The sequence below is a fragment of the Eumetopias jubatus genome, unplaced genomic scaffold, assembly GCF_037043125.1.
Source record: "Eumetopias jubatus isolate StellerSeaLion01/CBP00866 unplaced genomic scaffold, mEumJub1_p1.0 scaffold_7, whole genome shotgun sequence".
Classification (NCBI taxonomy): domain Eukaryota; kingdom Metazoa; phylum Chordata; class Mammalia; order Carnivora; family Otariidae; genus Eumetopias; species Eumetopias jubatus.
In genome coordinates, this window is record NW_028274813.1 from 13830104 (window position 1) to 13848592 (window position 18489).

General features: G+C 45.6%; 1 protein-coding gene across 1 annotated transcript in view; it reads right to left on the reverse strand.

The window, feature by feature from the left end:
* The window catches only part of KCNK13 (potassium two pore domain channel subfamily K member 13), a 103581-nt gene extending 86093 nt beyond the window's left edge, over window positions 1-17488 (reverse strand). Inside the window, exon 1 of the mRNA XM_028102765.2 lies at window positions 17149-17488. Coding sequence (XP_027958566.1) covers window positions 17149-17488 — 340 coding nt within the window. The remainder of the gene's footprint in view (window positions 1-17148) is intronic.
* Window positions 17489-18489: the final 1001 nt, after the last annotated feature.

Genomic DNA, 18489 nt, shown 5'->3' on the forward strand with positions numbered 1-18489 from the left:
TTACTGGAAGGTAGGGCGTGCGGAGAAGTGAATCCGAGGCGATATTCGGGAGGATAGACGGCGGGGGAGGGGCCTCCGCCGGCCGCTTCTGGCAAGTGCTAGAGCCGCGGAGCACAAAATCGGACCTTTTAAAAGTTGGCTCGGCAGAGGGACGTCGCTGCAGTGGCTAAGCGGGGGGTGGAATCCTCCCGGGACAGTGTGGTCTCAGGACCCTTGGGGTCACAGAGAGACCGGGGGTGCCTGAGTGCGCCAGAGCTCCCAGGTATCAGAGCGGGGAAGCCGGCTGCAGAGACCGAGCCCAGTCGCGGGCTCTCAGCTCGGGGTTGCCATAAACTGTGATCTGCGGCCCAGTCGGGGCACGGCTCCCCCAGCAGGGACCCAACAAGCGGCAGGTCCGGGGAGACTCCCCTTCCTTCCCGGGGAGGAGCGGTGCGGGAACGCACTGCAGGGATCTGCTGGGTTTGGAGACTCCGCGCGGGGTCGGGTGCCAGAGATAGCAACGCTCGATCACAGGCTGGGTGAGCACGGAGTGTGGCCGGAGACCGGGGACATGGGAGTGACTGCTTTTCTCTGGGGACGCACTGAGGAGTGGGGCCCCGAGTTCTCGGCTCCTCCGGGCGGAGACTGGGAGGCCGCCATTTTCGCCCTGGTCCTCCAAAGCTGTACCGAGAGCTTGCAGGGAACAAAAGCTCCTGAGAGCAAACTGGAGCAGCTTCCTTAGCCCGGACCGACAAGGGCGGGGCAATTCCGCCCCCGGCAAAGACATTTGGAAACCACAGCAACAGGCCCCTCCCCCAGAAGATCAGCACAAACAGCCAGCAAGCCAAGACCAAGTTGATCGATCAAGGAGAATAGGAGAACTCCAGCGCTAGGGGAATACTGCACATAGATTCATGGCTTCTTTTTTTTTTTTTTTTTTTACCATGATTCATTATTTCATCAAAGTTAATTTTTGTTGACTTTTTTTTATTTTTCTTTTTCCCTTTTTCAACCAACATCTTATAAATCCCTTTTTTTTTAAAAAAAAACATTTTTTATTTTTTTTTTCATTTTTAGAGTCATATTTTATCCCTTCATAGTAGTTATCCTTGTTTTTGGCATATATATATAAGTTGTTCTCTCTTTAAAATTTTGAGGTACAGTTTCTTCTAACAGATCAAAATATACCCTAAACCACTAGTGTATGGCTTTGTTCTAGTCTCCTGCCTGATCACATTCTCTCCCTTTTTCCTTTTTTTTTTTTTTTCCTTAAATCTTCTTTCTTTTTTCAAACAACTTATCTTACCAAGTCCTTTTATAAAATCTTTTATAATTTTCATCTTTACAGTCATCTTCCATCCCTTCATTGTATCAACCCTTATTTTGTACATATATGTCTTTCTTCCTTTAAAATTTTAGGAGGCACTTTTTTCTAACAGACCAAAATACGCCCAAAATCTAGTGTGTGGCACTGATATATGCACTAGCCTGATCATATTTGATCATATTCTGCCTTTTTTGAATTGTTTTGTTTTTGTTTTTATCTTTTTTTTTTTTTCTTTTTCTCTTTCTTTTTTCTTTCTTTCCCTTTCTTTTCCCCTGGTTTCAGGTCTTTTCTGATTTGTATACAGTATATTTGCTGGGGACGTTGTAAACCTGTTAGCCTTTTGTTCTCTCATTCATCTATTCTCCTCTGGACAAAATGACAAGACGAAAGAAATCACCTCAGCAAAAAGAACAAGAGGTAGTACCGTCTGCCAGGGACCTACTCAATACGGACATTAGTACGATGTCGGACCTAGAGTTCAGAATCATGACTTTAAAGATACTAGCTGGGCTTGAAAAAAGCGTGGAAGTTATTAGAGAAACCCTTTCTGGAGAAATAAAAGAACTAAAATCTAACCAAATCGAAATCAAAAAGGCTATTGATGAGGTGCAATCAAAAATGGGGGCACTAAATGCTAGGATAAATGAGGCAGAAGAGAGAATCAGCGATATAGAAGACCAAATGATGGAAAATAAAGAGGCTGAGAAAAAGAGAGAGAAACAACTACAGGATCACGAGGGCAGAATTCGAGAGATAAGTGATATGATAAGACGAAACAACATTAGAATAATTGGGATCCCAGAAGAAGAAGAGAGAGAGAGAGGGGCAGAAGGTATATTGGAGCAAATTATAGCAGAGAACTTCCCTAATGTGAGGAAGGAAACAGGCATCAAAATCCAGGAGGCACAGAGAACCCCTCAAAATCAATAAAAATAGGTCAACACCCCGACATCTAATAGTAAAACTTACGAGTCTCAGAGACAAAGAGAAAATCCTGAAAGCAGCTCGGGAGAAGAGATATGTAACCTACAATGGTAGAAACATTAGATTAGCAACAGACCTATCCACAGAGACCTGGCAGGCCAGAAAGGACTGGCAAGATATCTTCAGAGCACTAAACGAGAAAAATATGCAGCCAAGAATACTATATCCAGCTAGGCTATCATTGAAAATAGAAGGAGAGATAAAAAGCTTCCAGGACAAACAAAAACTAAAGGAATTTGCAAACACGAAACCAGCCCTCCAAGAAATATTGAGAGGGGTCCTCTAAGCAAAGAGAGAACCTAAAAGCAGCAAAGAGCAGAAACGAACACAGACAACAGACAGTTAACAGTCACCTTACAGGTAATACAATGGCACTAAATTCATACCTTTCAATAGTTACCCTGAATGTAAATGGGCTAAATGCCCCAATCAAAAGACACAGGCTATCAGATTGGATTAAAAAACAAGACCCATCAATATGCTGTCTGCAAGAGACTCATTTTACACCCAAAGACACCCCCAGATTGAAAGTGAGGGGGTGGAAAACCATTTACCATGCTAATGGACACCAAAAGAAAGCTGGGGTGGCAATCCTTATATCAGACAAACTAGATTTTCAAACAAAGACTGTAATAAGAGATGAGGAAGGACACTATATCCTACTTAAAGGGTCTATCCAACAAGAAGATCTAACAATTGTAAATATCTATGCCCCGAACATGGGAGCAGCCAATTATATAAGGCAATTAATAACAAAAGCAAAGAAACACATTGACAACAATACAATAATAGTGGGGGACTTTAACACCCCCCTCACTGAAATGGACAGATCATCTAAGCAAAAGATCAACAAGGAAATAAAGACTTTAAATGACACACTGGACCAAATGGACTTCACAGACATATTCAGAACATTCCATCCCAAAGCAACGGAATACACATTCTTCTCTAGTGCCCATGGAACATTCTCCAGAATTGATCACATCCTAGGTCACAAATCAGGTCTCAATCGGTACCAAAAGATTGGGATCATTCCCTGCATATTTTCAGACCACAATGCTTTGAAACTAGAACTCAACCACAAGAGGAAAGTCGGAAAGAACTCAAATACATGGAGGCTAAAGAGCATCCTACTAAAGAATGAATGGGTCAACCAAGAAATTAAAGAAGAATTAAAAAAATTCATGGAAACCAATGAAAATGAAAACACAACTGTTCAAAATCTTTGGGATACAGCAAAGGCAGTCCTGAGAGGAAAGTATATAGCAATACAAGCCTTTCTCAAGAAACAAGAAAGGTCTCAAATACACAACCTAACCCTACACCTAAAGGAGCTGGAGAAAGAACAGCAAAGAAAGCCTAAACCCAGCAGGAGAAGAGAAATCATAAAGATCAGAGCAGAAATCAATGAACTAGAAACCAAAAGAACAGTAGAACAGATCAACGAAACTAGGAGCTGGTTCTTTGAAAGAATTAACAAGATTGATAAACCCCTGGCCAGACTGATCAAAAAGAAAAGAGAAATGACCCAAATCAACAAAATCATGAATGAAAGAGGAGAGATCACAAGCAACACCAAAGAAATACAAACAATTATAAGAACATATTATGAGCAACTCTATGCCAGCAAATTAGATAACCTGGAAGAAATGGGTGCATTCCTAGAGATGTATCAACTACCAAAATTGAACCAGGAAGAAATAGAAAACCTGAACAGACCTATAACCACTAAGGAAATTGAAACAGTCATCAAAAATCTCCCAAGAAACAAAAGCCCAGGGCCAGATGGCTTCCCAGGGGAATTCTCTCAGACATTTCAAGAAGAATTAATACCTATTCTCCTGAAACTGTTCCAAAAAATAGAAGTGGAAGGGAAACTTCCAAACTCATTTTATGAGGCCAGCATTACCTTGATCCCAAAACCAGACAAAGACCCCATCAAAAAAGAGAATTACAGACCAATATCCTTGATGAACATGGATGCAAAAATTCTCACCAAAATACTAGCCAATAGGATCCAACAGTACATTAAAAGGATTATTCACCACGACCAAGTGGGATTTATTCCTGGGCTGCAAGGCTGGTTCAACATCCGCAAATCAATCAACGTGATACAATACATTAACAAAAGAAAGAACAAGAATCATATGATCCTCTCAATAGATGCAGAAAAAGCATTTGACAAAGTACAACATCCTTTCTTGATCAAAACTCTTCAGAGTATAGGGATAGAGGGTACATACCTCAATATCATAAAAGCCATCTATGAAAAACCTACAGCGAATATCATTCTCAATGGGGAAAGGCTGAGAGCTTTTCCCCTAAGGTCAGGAACGCGGCAGGGATGTCCACTCTCACCACTGCTATTCAACATAGTATTAGAAGTCCTAGCCACAGCAATCAGACAACAAAAAGAAATCAAAGGCATCCAAATCGGCAAAGAGGAAGTCAAACTCTCACTCTTTGCAGATGATATGATACTGTATGTGGAAAACCCAAAAGACTCCACCCCAAAACTGCTAGAACTCATACAGGAATTCAGTAAAGTAGCAGGATATAAAATCAATGCACAGAAATCAGTGGCATTCCTATACACCAACAACAAGACGGAAGAGAGACAAATCAAGGAGTCGATCCCATTTACAATTGCACCCAAAACCATTAGATACCTAGGAATAAATCTAACCAAAGAGGCAAAGGATCTGTACTCAGAAAACTATAAAATACTCAGGAAAGAAATTGAAGAAGACACAAAGAAATGGAAAAACGTTCCATGCTCATGGATTGGGAGAATCAACATTGTGAAGATGTCAATGCTACCTAGAGCAATCTACACATTCAATGCAATCCCCATCAAAATACCACCCACTTTTTTCAAAGAAATGGAACAAATAATCCTAAAATTTGTATGGAACCAGAAGAGACCCAGAATAGCCAGAGGAATACTGAAAAAGAAAAGTAAAGCTGGCGGCATCACAATTCCGGACTTCCAGCTCTATTACAAAGCTGTCATCATCAAGACAGTATGGTACTGGCACAAAAACAGACACATAGATTAATGGAACAGAATTGAGAGCCCAGAAATGGACCCTCAACTCTATGGTCAACTTATTTTTGACAAAGCAGGAAAGAATGTCCAATGGCAAAAAGACAGTCTCTTCAACAAATGGTGTTGGGAAAATTGGACAGCCACATGCAGAAGAATGAAACTGGACCATTTCCTTACACCACACACAAAAATAGACTCCAAATGGTTGAAAGACCTAAACGTGAGACAGGAGTCCATCCAAATCCTAAAGGAGAACACAGGTAGCAACCTTTTCGACCTTAGCCGCAGCAACTTCTTCCTAGAAACATCGCCAAAGGCACGGGAAGCCAGGGCAAAAATGAACTATTGGGATTTCATCAAGATAAAAAGCTTCTGCACAGCAAAAGAAACAGTCCACAAAACCAAAAGACAACCGACAGAATGGGAGAAAATATTTGCAAATGACATATCAGATAAAGGGCTAGTATCCAAAATCTATAAAGAACTTATCAAACTCAACACCCAAAGAACAAATAATCCAATCAAGAAATGGGCAGAAGACATGAACAGACATTTCTCCAAAGAAGACATCCAAATGGCCAACAGGCACATGAAAAAGTGCTCAACATCGCTTGGCATCAGGGAAATCCAAATCAAAACCTCAATGAGATACCACCTCACACCCGTCAGAATGGCTAAAATTAACAAGTCAGGGAACGACAGATGTTGGCGGGGATGTGGAGAAAGGGGAACCCTCCTACACTGTTGGTGGGAATGCAAGCTGGTGCAACCCCTCTGGAAAACAGTATGGAGGTTCCTCAAACAGTTGAAATTAGAGCTACCGTTCGATCCAGCAATTGCACTACTGGGTATTTACCACAAAGATACAAATGTAGGGACCCGAAGGGGTACGTGTACCCCAATGTTTATAGCAGCAATGTCCACCATAGCCAAACTGTGGAAAGAGCCAAGATGCCCATCGACAGATGAATGGATAAAGAAGATGTGGTATATATACACAATGGAATATTATGCAGCCATCAAAAGGAATGAGATCTTGCCATTTGCAACGACATGGATGGAACTGGAGGGTGTTATGCTGAGTGAAATAAGTCAATCAGAGAAAGACATGTATCACATGACCTCACTGATATGAGGAATTCTTAATCTCAGGAAAGAAACTGAGTGTTACTGGAGTGGTTGGGGGTGGGAGGGATGGGGTGGCTGGGTGATAGACATTGGGGAGGGTATGTGCTACGGTGAGCGCTGTGAATTGTGCAGACTGTTGAATCACAGATCTGTACTTCTGAAACAAATAACGCAACATATTTTAAGAAAAAAGAAAAAGAAGAAGATAACAGGAGAGGAAGAAAAGGGGAGTATGTCAGAGGGGAGACGAACCATGAGAGATGATGGACTCTGAAAAACAAACTGAGGGTTCTAGAGGGGAGGGGGGTAGGGGGATGGGTTAGCCTGGTGATGGGTATTGAGGAGGGCACGTTCTGCATGGAGCACTGGGTGTTATGAACAAACAATGAATCATGGAACACTGCACCAAAAACTAATGATGTAATATATGGTGATTAACATAACAATAAAAAATTAAAAAAAAAAAAGAAATAAACATATATAAAGATGTGTGCTGTGTTTAACCCATGGTAAGCACTCAATACACTTCATAAATTTTATTATACACAAGAGTAAAAAAAAAAATCTGTAACTCCAAATCCAACAGTTTGAGGATAATTAAATAAACTATGCTACATTAATAGGAACACATGAAATTCCTAAGAAAGTGTATAAAAAATAATGTAAAAGGAGAGAAACAAGCTGAAGAGTATGTACTGATAGATTATAACACCTAAGTGTAGACATGTGGATCAGAGGAGTTAAGAAAATATAAGTGCCCCATGGGGGTCCTTTAAGAAATTAGTGGGTGCATAATGAAACAGGTAATAAGCAGTTCACCCCCGGTGCTGATCAAGTATCTTCCACAAATAGGTATGCAAATGAACTGTAAAAATCAAGATGTTGCTACTGATCAAGAAGGGTAAAGAGTTTGTCTGAATTTTACCTGGGAGGCTCAAACTCTTGAGTTAAGCCGTCATCAGACCTGCCTGGCCAGGCGGATGCTGTTGTACAGTTACAATCTGAATGCCTGTGGGACACAAGCCCCATTGTCCCCAATGTCCCCCACCCCAAGTTACACTCATGTCATTCATGGCCTGACCCCCAGGTTCAATGACCCTGATAGTGTTTCCCTGTAAGGAGAGGTGACGGAGAGAAGAGATGCCAGGGGTGGATCGGAGAATGGGACCAACAGAATCTGAGTGCTTAGGCTTCTAAAGATGGCTCTCTGGCCAAAGGAAGATGTAGTGGGAATGCGAATGGTGCAACATTTCAGAAAAGTGATATGATATCTAGCAATTCAGACAAACTGAACTGAAGGAGGCAAAAGGCTGGAGGGTAGAGGGAGAGCCGCTTAGTTTTGGAGACACCTCCCAATGAGGTGCATTGCCCCTCTTTCCTCAGTGGGGTGGGCTTCTGGGTCTGAACATGGTAATGTCCTCCTGTACAGGCTGGGAGTGTCCCCTGTGTAAAGCCACTAATGTGTGCTGATCATAATCTTGCCCTGCTCTTCTCTCCATCCTATGGGACAGCATTGCTGCTTGCTGGGCCAGTCCCCAGGGCTGTCTTTCACTGGGGAGAGAGCAGGTAACAGGCTGCATGAGAAAAAGCTAAAACAAGTTAGAGAGGTGAAGTCACTTGTGATGACAGAGAACAGACAGAGATTGGGGGGGGGGGAGTACGCAGAGGGGCAGACGGGCTGAGAGGATCTGAGATAAGAGGCTCCAGAACTCCTTTAAGATATAGGAGACTAGGAGAGGAGAAGAGAAAGAACATCCCTTTGTGTTATAAACGGAAGACTCTCAGATTCTTTAGAAACACGCAAGCAAAAATTAAATTGACTTTTTCGTTACTTCCTTGAATGGAACGTCACCCCTAGCACCCCAAGGGGCGCAAGCATGATTTGGGTTACATTCATGCCAAATCTCTCTCTCCTTTGTGGAGAAAGGTATGGGGGGAGAGAAGAGGATGGCATTTAGGATAAAAGAAGGGGAAAGCACCATGTTTCCTAAGAGAAAAATTTAAAGAAACAAGTTGAGTATGTATGTGGGCTAGCTGGTGTGCTGGACAGCAGAGAGTAGAGGGGCGTCCTGCAACGGAACTCTAATTTCAAGATACTGAAATTTTCCAAGAAGGAAACAAATGATTGAACAAGCCCAGGGTTCACAGGATGGACAGTGTGAGCTTCCTCATGAAATTTTAGAAGATAGATTCCAAGAGAGATGGCCCTCTCACCTGACCTGGGGGAATGCAAATGCCGACCAGTCACTCTGTGCCGTCTCTTCCCCCCATGACCATGGAGCATCGCTCCTTAAATATCACCTCACAGCACACTGTCATTGTTCACATGAGACAATATGGTGAAGGGTTTTAAAAACTGCTATGACGGGGCGGGGGGGGTGGTGTGTGGAGCACTTGGAAAAATACTGAACAGAAACTAGCGTTCTTATAAGATCTGGATGGAAAGTTACTTTTTAAGCACAAACAATGGAAAGACATTGCAAGGAAAAGACTGGAATACAAAACTGCACAGAAATTAAAAATGTTCCTAAATCTAATCAGTGCTGAATGGAAAACAAAAATGCATGGAAAGCATGGCCCAACCATGATAAAGGGCCAAAATCCTTAGAATCTAAAGCACACATATACTATGATTAACACAACACCCCCTTGCTCCCGATAGCAAAATGGGGGAAGGATCAGCTAGCTGATGCAGGGAAGATGAACTGTAAGTGTGTGGGGTGTTTTTTTTAAGATTTTATTATTTGAGAGAAAGAGAGAGCACAAGAGGGAGGAGGGTCAGAGCGAGAGGGAGAAGCAGACTCCCCAGTGAGCAGGGAGCCTGATGCGGGGTTTGTCGATCCCAGGACCCTGAGATCATGACCTGAGCCGAAGGCAGACTCTTAACCGACTAAGCCACACAGGTGCCCCAAACTATAAGTGTATTTAATAAGTATTTAAAAGTAATCAACTTTAGTATTAATCAAATAAATTCTAATTATGAGATTCATTTTTACCTAATTACAACATATGCTCATGTCATAGTGGTTATATGGAAAACAATCAGATACAAAATATGATCTATTTCTGTGACTTCAAGATGTACCTTTCCCCAACATTTTAATATCTTGGAAATTGAGGTGATCTCACAATGGTTAGCATGTCAAAATTTAATTGGTAGCATTCTTTTCTTTCTTAATGGTACACAAAATAACAAAGCATCTTAGATTCAATGAAATAGCACTTGAAGTACAATATCATATTATACACCAAAACGTTAACAGTGATTCTTGTCGGATGGTGGAATTGTTGGTGTTTTCTACTTTCTTATACTTTCCCATATATTTCCAGCCTTCTCAAATGAATATGTATTTCTTTTATCATCAGACAGTAAACAAAACAAAACTTGGTTCTAATCTTGACTTTGCCACTTTATAGCAGAATAAGTCCTGAGTAAGGTAACTCTGCTTTCTGTCCTCAGTCTCCTTATCTGCAAAATGGATCAATAACTTCTCTGCCTACCTCATAAGATTTGTGCACAAATGCTTTGTAAAACATAAAGTGCCTAGTCAATGTGTGATTTAAATACTGACACATGTATGAGAACCACTAACATGTGATGATCATTAATGTACTCATGAGATATTTTTCTTTCTAAATGCCTGTTCATGATGTTAGTTTATAGCTTTATACTGTAGAATGGTGACTCCCAATATTCTGTTTGAACCTGATATAATTCGATTTCTTAAGCTCTTTCCTCAACTTTGTTCCCATGTAGGAAAAAACAGATTCCAAAAGCAATATTCAGTTCAGCACTACATAGATTTGCACGCCGACCAGGCCAAATCATGTACTTGTCAGCCCAGCTCCTGAGCCCCACGAGCCTTCGAGCCTTGTAGAATACTGCTGCATAAGAGCTAATCACAAGCCACACCCAGGGCCAAAAAGGGGGTGGAGCATAATTACTTCTGTTTAATTAAAATGAACACAACTGTTGCTGCAAATCTGGAAATCCACCTTGAGTGTTCCGCCACGGAGGAGGGGCTTGGCACCTCTCTGTCCGAGCCTCTCAGATTGGCAGAAGCCACGGTCCCCTTCTTAGCCCAATCCCAGTGCATCCCTGCATCTGCCTGGGCTGCTCTTGGCTAAATCAACTTGTTCCTCGTGTACTTAATGACCAGCTGGAGAGGAGGTTCACCAAGACAAGAGATGAGCACATTTCCCCTCCTCTCCATTCCAGCCTGGCCACCAGTTTGTCTATGTTCTAGAGCACAGGGGGCCTTGCCCCAGTAAGCAACATCACAAAACACCTTTCATGTGCCTATGACTCACCTGGGTGTTTTGTTAAAGAACAGATTCTAACTCAGTTGGTCTGGGGTTGGCCTGACATTCTGCATTTCTAACAAGGTCCGAGGTGATGCTGATACCACGGCTTCATCAGCCACTCTTTGAATAGCAAGGATCTCCATGGTCTTCAGCCCTATACCCACTCCCATCAGACATGCCTCAGTGCGCTCCCTATACTGCCTACATTAGAGCCATCTGGGGAAGTTTCTCAAAATGCAGATTTACTGCATCAGGATCTCTGAAAGGCGGGCCCAAATCCCTACATTTTAACAAGCACCATACTCCCCTTAGCTGAATTCTTGTAGACATTGAAGCGTGGGAACTGACAGCAGAGAATTTTAAACGTTCTTAGTGGACCACAGCACTGGGAGCTGTATGTCTGCCCAACTTCCAGAGGGCCTTTTGTTGAACTGCACCTTGCGCTGAAGGATGAGATGCTAGGCAGGAGCACACAGTTCTCTTTCATATTGATGGCGCAGATGCTGGGGAGGAGATTACTCATCGTCTTAAGTACTCTCATTCATAACAATCTGTAGAAAAAATTTTATTCCAGTCTGAAGAAGCTGGGTGTTTTCCAAACAGGCAGCCTGGATAAGAGGGGCCATTTAATGGTTGTCCTTGCCTCTTTATTTTGACAACTGGAAACTCAGAGCCAAATCTGGGGCTCACTTTTGGCAATTATGCAGGTCCTTTTGACACAAACCTCTGTGTATGAACAATATGTGGCTAGGGACGCCTGGCTGGCCCAGTCAGTTAAGCGCCTGACTCTTGATCTCAGCTCAGGTCTTGATCACAGGGCATGGAGCCTACTTAAAAAAAATAATTAAAATTTAAAAAAAAGCAAAAAACATGTGGCTTTAGCTGAACTATCCTATTCATGGTTTCTTATCTCCCCAATGTCTTAAATCCATTACTATCCATTTCCAGTGCACCGTACATATGATGTGTAGTAGGGCATCTGAGCTGTTCACCAATATCGAGTCTTATGCACTTCTGGACTCGGGGGAGCAGTATGGTTCCCCAAGTCCTTGAAGTTGGGTGTGGCCTTGTGACTTGGTTGGGCCAATGGAATGTGTGTGGATGTGACCTGGGTTACTTCCAAGTGATGGCCACTGATTGCTGGTACTCCACACTTCAGCCCTTCCCTCCCCTGCCTGGGCAGTCCTGGAAGCATGAGCTGATGAAGCAGCCTGAACACTGGGCCAACAAAGGAGACAACCGCCCCGAGGAGTCACCACACACACCACAGTGAGCTTGGGGTGAGTACGAAGTAAGCCCCTGATGTGTTAAGCTATAGAGATTTGGGGGTAACCTAAAGCCCAAGGCTACCTTGACCATATCATATGCAAATGACCTCAAGTCCTTTTTGGAGAGAAGCTGAGTTATAAATACACAGGCCGATACAGAAACAAACTCCTAACAAAAGCCTATTTGAGAGAAAAGATATTTATAGAAGAATATTTACAGGATATACTATCAATCTACTTCTCTGAGTACTTCAGGTTTATTCTTGTTTCAATCTGATCACCAGCCTCTTTCAGAATCAGCATCCCTGACTTGTGTTTTCATATTCTGCTCCTCTTAAATTGTGGCAAAAGAGACATAATATTTACCACTGTAACCATTCCTAAGTGTATAATTCAGTGCCATTAAATACATTCACTCTGTTGTTTAACCATCACCCCTATCCACACCCAAACCTTTTTTTATTATCCCCAACAAAAGTGCCATACCCATAAAACCCTTCTCCTTCCCCAGCAAGCCTCTGGTGACTTCTGTTCTACCTTCCATTCCTCTAGAATTTGTCTATTCTACGTACCTCATATAAGTGGAATTATATAATATTTGTCCTTCTGTGTCTGGCTTATTTCATTAAGTATAATGCTTTCAGGGTCCATCCATGTTGTAGCATACATCAAAATTCCGTTCTTTTTGTGGCTCAATAGTACTCCATTGTACGTACCTACCACTTTGTCTTTATCCATCCATCTGTTGACGAACGCTTGGGCTGTTTCCACTTTTTAGCTATTATAATAACACTGCAACAAACATGGGTGCACAATATCTGAGCATCTGCTTTCAATTCTTTTGAATATGTGCTCTAGGAGTGGAATTGCTGGGTCATACGTTAGTTCTCTGTTTAGCCTTTTGAGAAACTGCCAAACTGTTTTTCATTCTGCTCTTCTTATTCTTTAAAATTTTATTTAAATTCAAGTTAGTTCACATATAGTGTATTATTAGTTTTGGGGTAGAATTTAGTTCTGCTCTGACTTTTTTTTAAAAAAGATTTTATTCCTTTATTTGACACAGAGAGAGAAAGCAGGGGGAGCGGCAGGCAGAGGCAGAAGCAGGCTCCCCTGCAGAGGGACCCGATCCCAGGACTCCAGGATCATGACCCAAGCCGAAGGCAGACACTCAAACAACTGAGCCACCCAGGCGCCCCTCTGCTCTGACTTTTTTTTTTTTAAACGTTTATTTTTTTTTAAGATTTTATTTATTTATTCGAGAGAGAGAATGAGAGATAGAGAGCACGAGAGGGAAGAGGGTCAGAGGGAGAAGCAGACTCCCTGCCGAGCAGGGAGCCCGATGCGGGACTCGAGCCCGATGCGGAACTCGATCCCGGGACTCCAGGATCATGACCTGAGCCGAAGGCAGTCGCTTAACCAACTGAGCCACCCAGGCGCCCCTCTGCTCTGACTTTTAAATCAAAGATCTCAGACAACAGGTGCATGAAATCCTCAATTGCATTTTCAGGAAAATGTTGTTTGTGAACCTCACCCACTATCCTATGCAATCCTTCCTATACAAAACCCCAAGGGGAAACTCTTTTGAGGATTAGGTCCTGGGATAAAGTTGATGCTTCCTACTGATAATAAGGATTCCAGTATGGGTCCTGACTCGGCCGTGGGGCTTGCAACCAAATTTCAAACTTGAATAGTCCTTGTTGATGCCCCACCTACACCCTTTGGGATCCCCTTTACCATTTCTGGGCACACTGGCCTGACTTCAGATGGCCAGTGCCTACATCTTTGTCAGAGGACTGCCCTTGGGCTGTCCATGAAAAAAAAAAAATCAGGCCAGAAGTACAGGTTTCCCGCATTATCTTCGAGTTTGCTTTATGCCACTTTGCTTTTATGAAAGACCTAGGTTAGTAACGTGTAACTGCTAACCGAAAGAAATCTGAGGATTTTCACTTTTAGGAAATGGCACTTGCTTCATCCTTTCATGCCATTTCAGTTTACAAAAGGTTCCACAGAAACACTGTACTTTCGGATGGCGGGGAAATCTGTACCTGGGAATTAGCCTTGTGCTTCCCCTGCTCTCCAAGCAGCTTTGAACCAACTCCTGACAGGTGTGGGTGTATAAGTACCCCAGCCCCCTTACCTAGGATAATTCTGGGTCATGAGCTTTTTGCACTGATTCAAGCTTCCACTTGGGAGTAAGTACCAGTTGCCCACTACAGTTCCTGCTGAATAGCAGACCCTATGGTGACTGATTTCCCTTTCTGTATCACTTCCTCCTTCCCTTGCCGTATCCCTTGCACCTGCCAATCAATTCAAATTCTTGGCTGTGTCTGCTTCTGAGGGAACCTAAACTAAGACAAAGCTCATCTCTAGCAACTTCCTCGATCCATTTGCTTTCCATATTTCTGTTCTTCTTTTTCCTGGTTCTCGAGTTTTATTTACATGTTTTTCATTGTTTTACCATATGCTTTCTTGTTGTCTGGAACTTCAAAGTCTTTGCAGAATAAAGCACAGTGGAACTATTTTAGATGAAAAACATCATGTAATTGTTACACCTAAAATACAAGATGAAAGGCTTATTGAATATGATCCCAATTTTAAAAAATATGTATGTACTTATGTGTATGCATAGAAAAAAAAAAGAATAGAAAGAAATGCACCAGAATGTTAACAGTGATTAAATTGGGGGTGGTGTCACTGCAGATGGCTTAACTTTTTTTCTTCTTTATACATTATTTTGCTAAGAACATGAAGCCTTAGCTGCCTTGTCTATAAAATGAGGATAATCATACCTACCTCATGGAGTTGATGGAAATTAAGTGTAAATGTAATGCGGTAATTAGCTCCACTGCATAGTCACATAATAATCACAGTATGTGCCTAATATGTACCCTAATAAAGGGGAGTGAGTGCCATAATTACAACAGCAATTAATGAAACAATTTAAAAGGAAATGTTAGAATTAAGAAAGTAAAAATAAGCCCGTGCTTTGTACTTTGTAAAGAACATTCACTTCCATGAGCTCATCAGCCCTCGAGAACCCTGCAAGAGGAGCAGGCTTAGGGGGAGGGAGTGGGCAGGAGACAGAATATTTACTGAACAGCAAACACGTGCCAAGGCCAAGGTGGCCGCTTTGTGGACATCTCAGGTGAGAAGGATGGGGCTCAGCATGGTTAAGAAACTTGCCCAAGCTACGGAGACAGGACCAATAGCTCCAATTCCAGACTCTCAGTCCAGGATTCCTTCCTTTCCAACAGGCCACATTATTACTTGTGCACCTCAAAAGCCCCTGTTCCTACCTGCCTGCCCATCTGAGACATTCTCCGTTCCTAAGGCACCAACGTTCGCCAGTCAACACACACAAGCTCCTCCTTCCTACCTCCATGTCCCCGGGGAGGACCAAGGTGTGGCTTGTGGTGGGAGAGTGGATTTAGCTCCCCAAATCTCCCACCAAGACCACCTCAAATGAATCATCAATCTGAATAAAAACACTATTCGCGATGGAGACACAGAGTCGAGGTCAGCTCCACAGCAACACTTCTCAATCAGGCTGTCCACCCCAAGTCCTCCCTACACAGAAATTCTGGAACCGTCTTCAGAGACAAAGGAGTTGACACAGCGGGGGATTTAGGGAATTCTGCTAAGACAGCCCAGCAGAGATTGTGGGCTGGGAGAGAGAACCGTGATGGGCATTACTCCCTCTCCAACCCCCTCAGGGCCTTGCGTTCTAATCATCCTAAGAAATCCTGAGAGAGCTTTTCTTGCAGCCCTGGTAACTGTGGTGTCATAACGGCCCGCTGATGGGCAGGGGCCGGGTATGGAATGGGGTGGGGGTGGTGAGAGGCCGTGTTGTCCCTAACCATGCCAGTCCTCCCTGCCATGCCTCCTACTCACCAGCTGAAGCCCTGGGCTTCTAGACTAACCTTGGGAAATCTTTCTGGACTAATCATTCTCCTGGCAGAATGTCAACCTAAGACAGCCATGCGTGGGAGCTTCAAGCAAGTTTGCCTTGTCACCCTGCCTCACTGACAAGCTCTCCTCCCAAGCACAGGGGCCGGGGCTAAGAGCACCCGTTGCACCCTGAGGGCCCTGGTGCAGTTCCTGGGCCCTGGCATCTGGCAGCTACTCTCTTTCTGGGTCGTCTTTCAAAACCCCCGTCCGCTTCAGCTCTCTCCCTCCCTCAGATTTTCTACAGCCTCATCCCCAACCCCCTTCTCACTTGATTATGCTTCAAAGAGGAACGGTCTTTAGGGGTGTAGTACAAAGACTGCCAATGTTTTCCTTCTGCTACAAATAAAGGTATAACCGACCATAACTGTGCTGTCACACCCTTGCTCAAAAACTCATTGGCTCCCAATTGTCTCTAGATAAGTTCTAGCTCCTTAGTTTGGCAGTAAAGGTTGCCCTTCATGCCCTGAGCCGGGAGACCTTCCTGGCCTTTCCTCTACTACTCCATCTAGACCAGGTAGCTCACGGGGCACCCTCAAATGAAATTCTCCTCTAGAGCGCAAAACACTTTAGTCCCCAAACCATATCTAACACTACCTGGTTCAACACAAAGGTCACTCCCCTTTCTTCCTGGTAGGAAACTATTTCCATCCTCATTAGCACTTTTGCCTCCTTACTTCCAATTTGGTATTCAATCTGATTTTTCTCTCTGTAAGTTTGAAGTCATGGACAGTCCTAAAATCCGTGCCTCCCCCTCTAACCATTGCCTCACGCATGGCGTTAGGTCAATAAATCTTCGTAGGTCCCTGTTCTGATTTGTAAGCTTTCTCCCCCAAAGTTTCAGGAACTCAAGCTCTGTCTCCTTACCTAGATTGAAAATCCTCCAGAGCACTCGAAGGCTCATTCAACTCCCCTGAGCGCCGTGTTAACGAGCCGGCCCTGACTCAGGAGGGCCGGGGCGAGGCCGAGACGGCTTGTAGAACGAGCTCCCAGGGGCTGCCCGGGCAGCTGCTCCGCGGGCCGCGTTTAAGAAAAGCCGGGAGGCAGTACCACCTGTAGACGAGGCAATAGCTCACCTCTGTGCGGCCCGGCTGAGCGCGGAGGTGGAGGAACGCAAGACTGAGAAGCGGCCGCCCCTTCGCCCGCCAGCGACGCCTACTTACCTATGGTGGACACGACGGTGCCCACGAAATAGAAGGCGCCGGTGAAGTCCCAGCGCGGCCGGGCGCTGTCCACGCGGATGCCGGCCTCGGTGGCCTCCTCGTAGTGGCGAAGGAAGCCGCGCAGCTCGTCGCGGCTCAGGTTGTGGCGGCGGCTGAAGTTGGCCAGGCGCTCCTCCCAGCGCTGCTTGGCCTGACGCTCGTGCGCCAGCTCCAGCGCCGAAAAGACCGCGGCGCCGCCCACCAGGTAGAGCACGATGAGCGCGGCGAGCAGCAGGAAGCGCGCGTTGTCCTCGTTCAGGTAGCCCGGGCCGCAGCTGCAGCCGCAACCCCGGCCGGCCATGGCCGGGTGTCCGGGGGCAACCCCGCGCCGGAGGGCCGGGGCTACCGGCCGACTCTCGCCCAGGTCCCCCCGGGGGGTCGCCGCTCAACCCGCCCCCGGACGCCCGACGGCCGGCTGGCCCATGGGCGCTCGCCCAGGCCGCGCGGCTCCCCAGGCCGCTGCCTCGACCGCTCCCGCGGCGCAGCTCCCCCACGTCCGCCTCGACTCCTGGTTTCAAATCCGCTTTGTCGCCGCCGTCCCCACCCCCGCCTTGAGTTCTCCTAAATGCTCAAGGTCCGAGTACCCGGGAGCAGAGTCCGCTGCTTCTTGGCACGAGGGCGCGGGCACTGTTTCCACCCCGGTGCCCTCCCTGCTCTGCTCAGATTGGGGAGGGGGCGTGGCGCGTCCTCAGCGCAGACTGGGGCTGACTTGAATTTCCCCCGAAGCAAAGGTCTTTCGGCCTCGGAAGCTGGCGGGTTAGAGGACCCCGGCGGGCTCAGTCTCTTTGACCATCGCTTCTCAAGCCGCCGACGGCTAGGACGCGGGGTGTCGGTGTACTGGCGCTGGTGGGGCCTCCTCAGATGGATTGGTGGTGCCCCGTGCCAGTCGCGGCGTCGCGCGGAGCCTCAGGCCTCGGGGGTTACCCACCCGGTTGCCGGGGTGTAGAGGCTGGAGCAGGTCCCGGGGGGGCGCACCCCGAGGGACTGCGCGGAGCGGGGTCCACGGGTTCCTACCTCGCGCCCGGCCCCTGCGCTGCGCCGCATCCGGCGGACAGACCGGCTGGAGGAGGAGACCAGAAAGGGCGGTTGGAATGAGGGGACGAAGGGAGTTAGGGGCATCTCCCCCAGGCAGGCTCCCTCGCCTTGCCGGGACCAGAGAACCGGTGGCCTCTGGGTCCAGCGCGGGGGCGTCTTCCGACGCGCGCGTCCCTAGCCAGCCCCAGCTCCCGGAGAGGTGGCCGAGAACCGGGGGCTGGAGAGTTCCATCTCCTCCCTCCGGGCTTGGCCGCCTCAGTGTGCTCC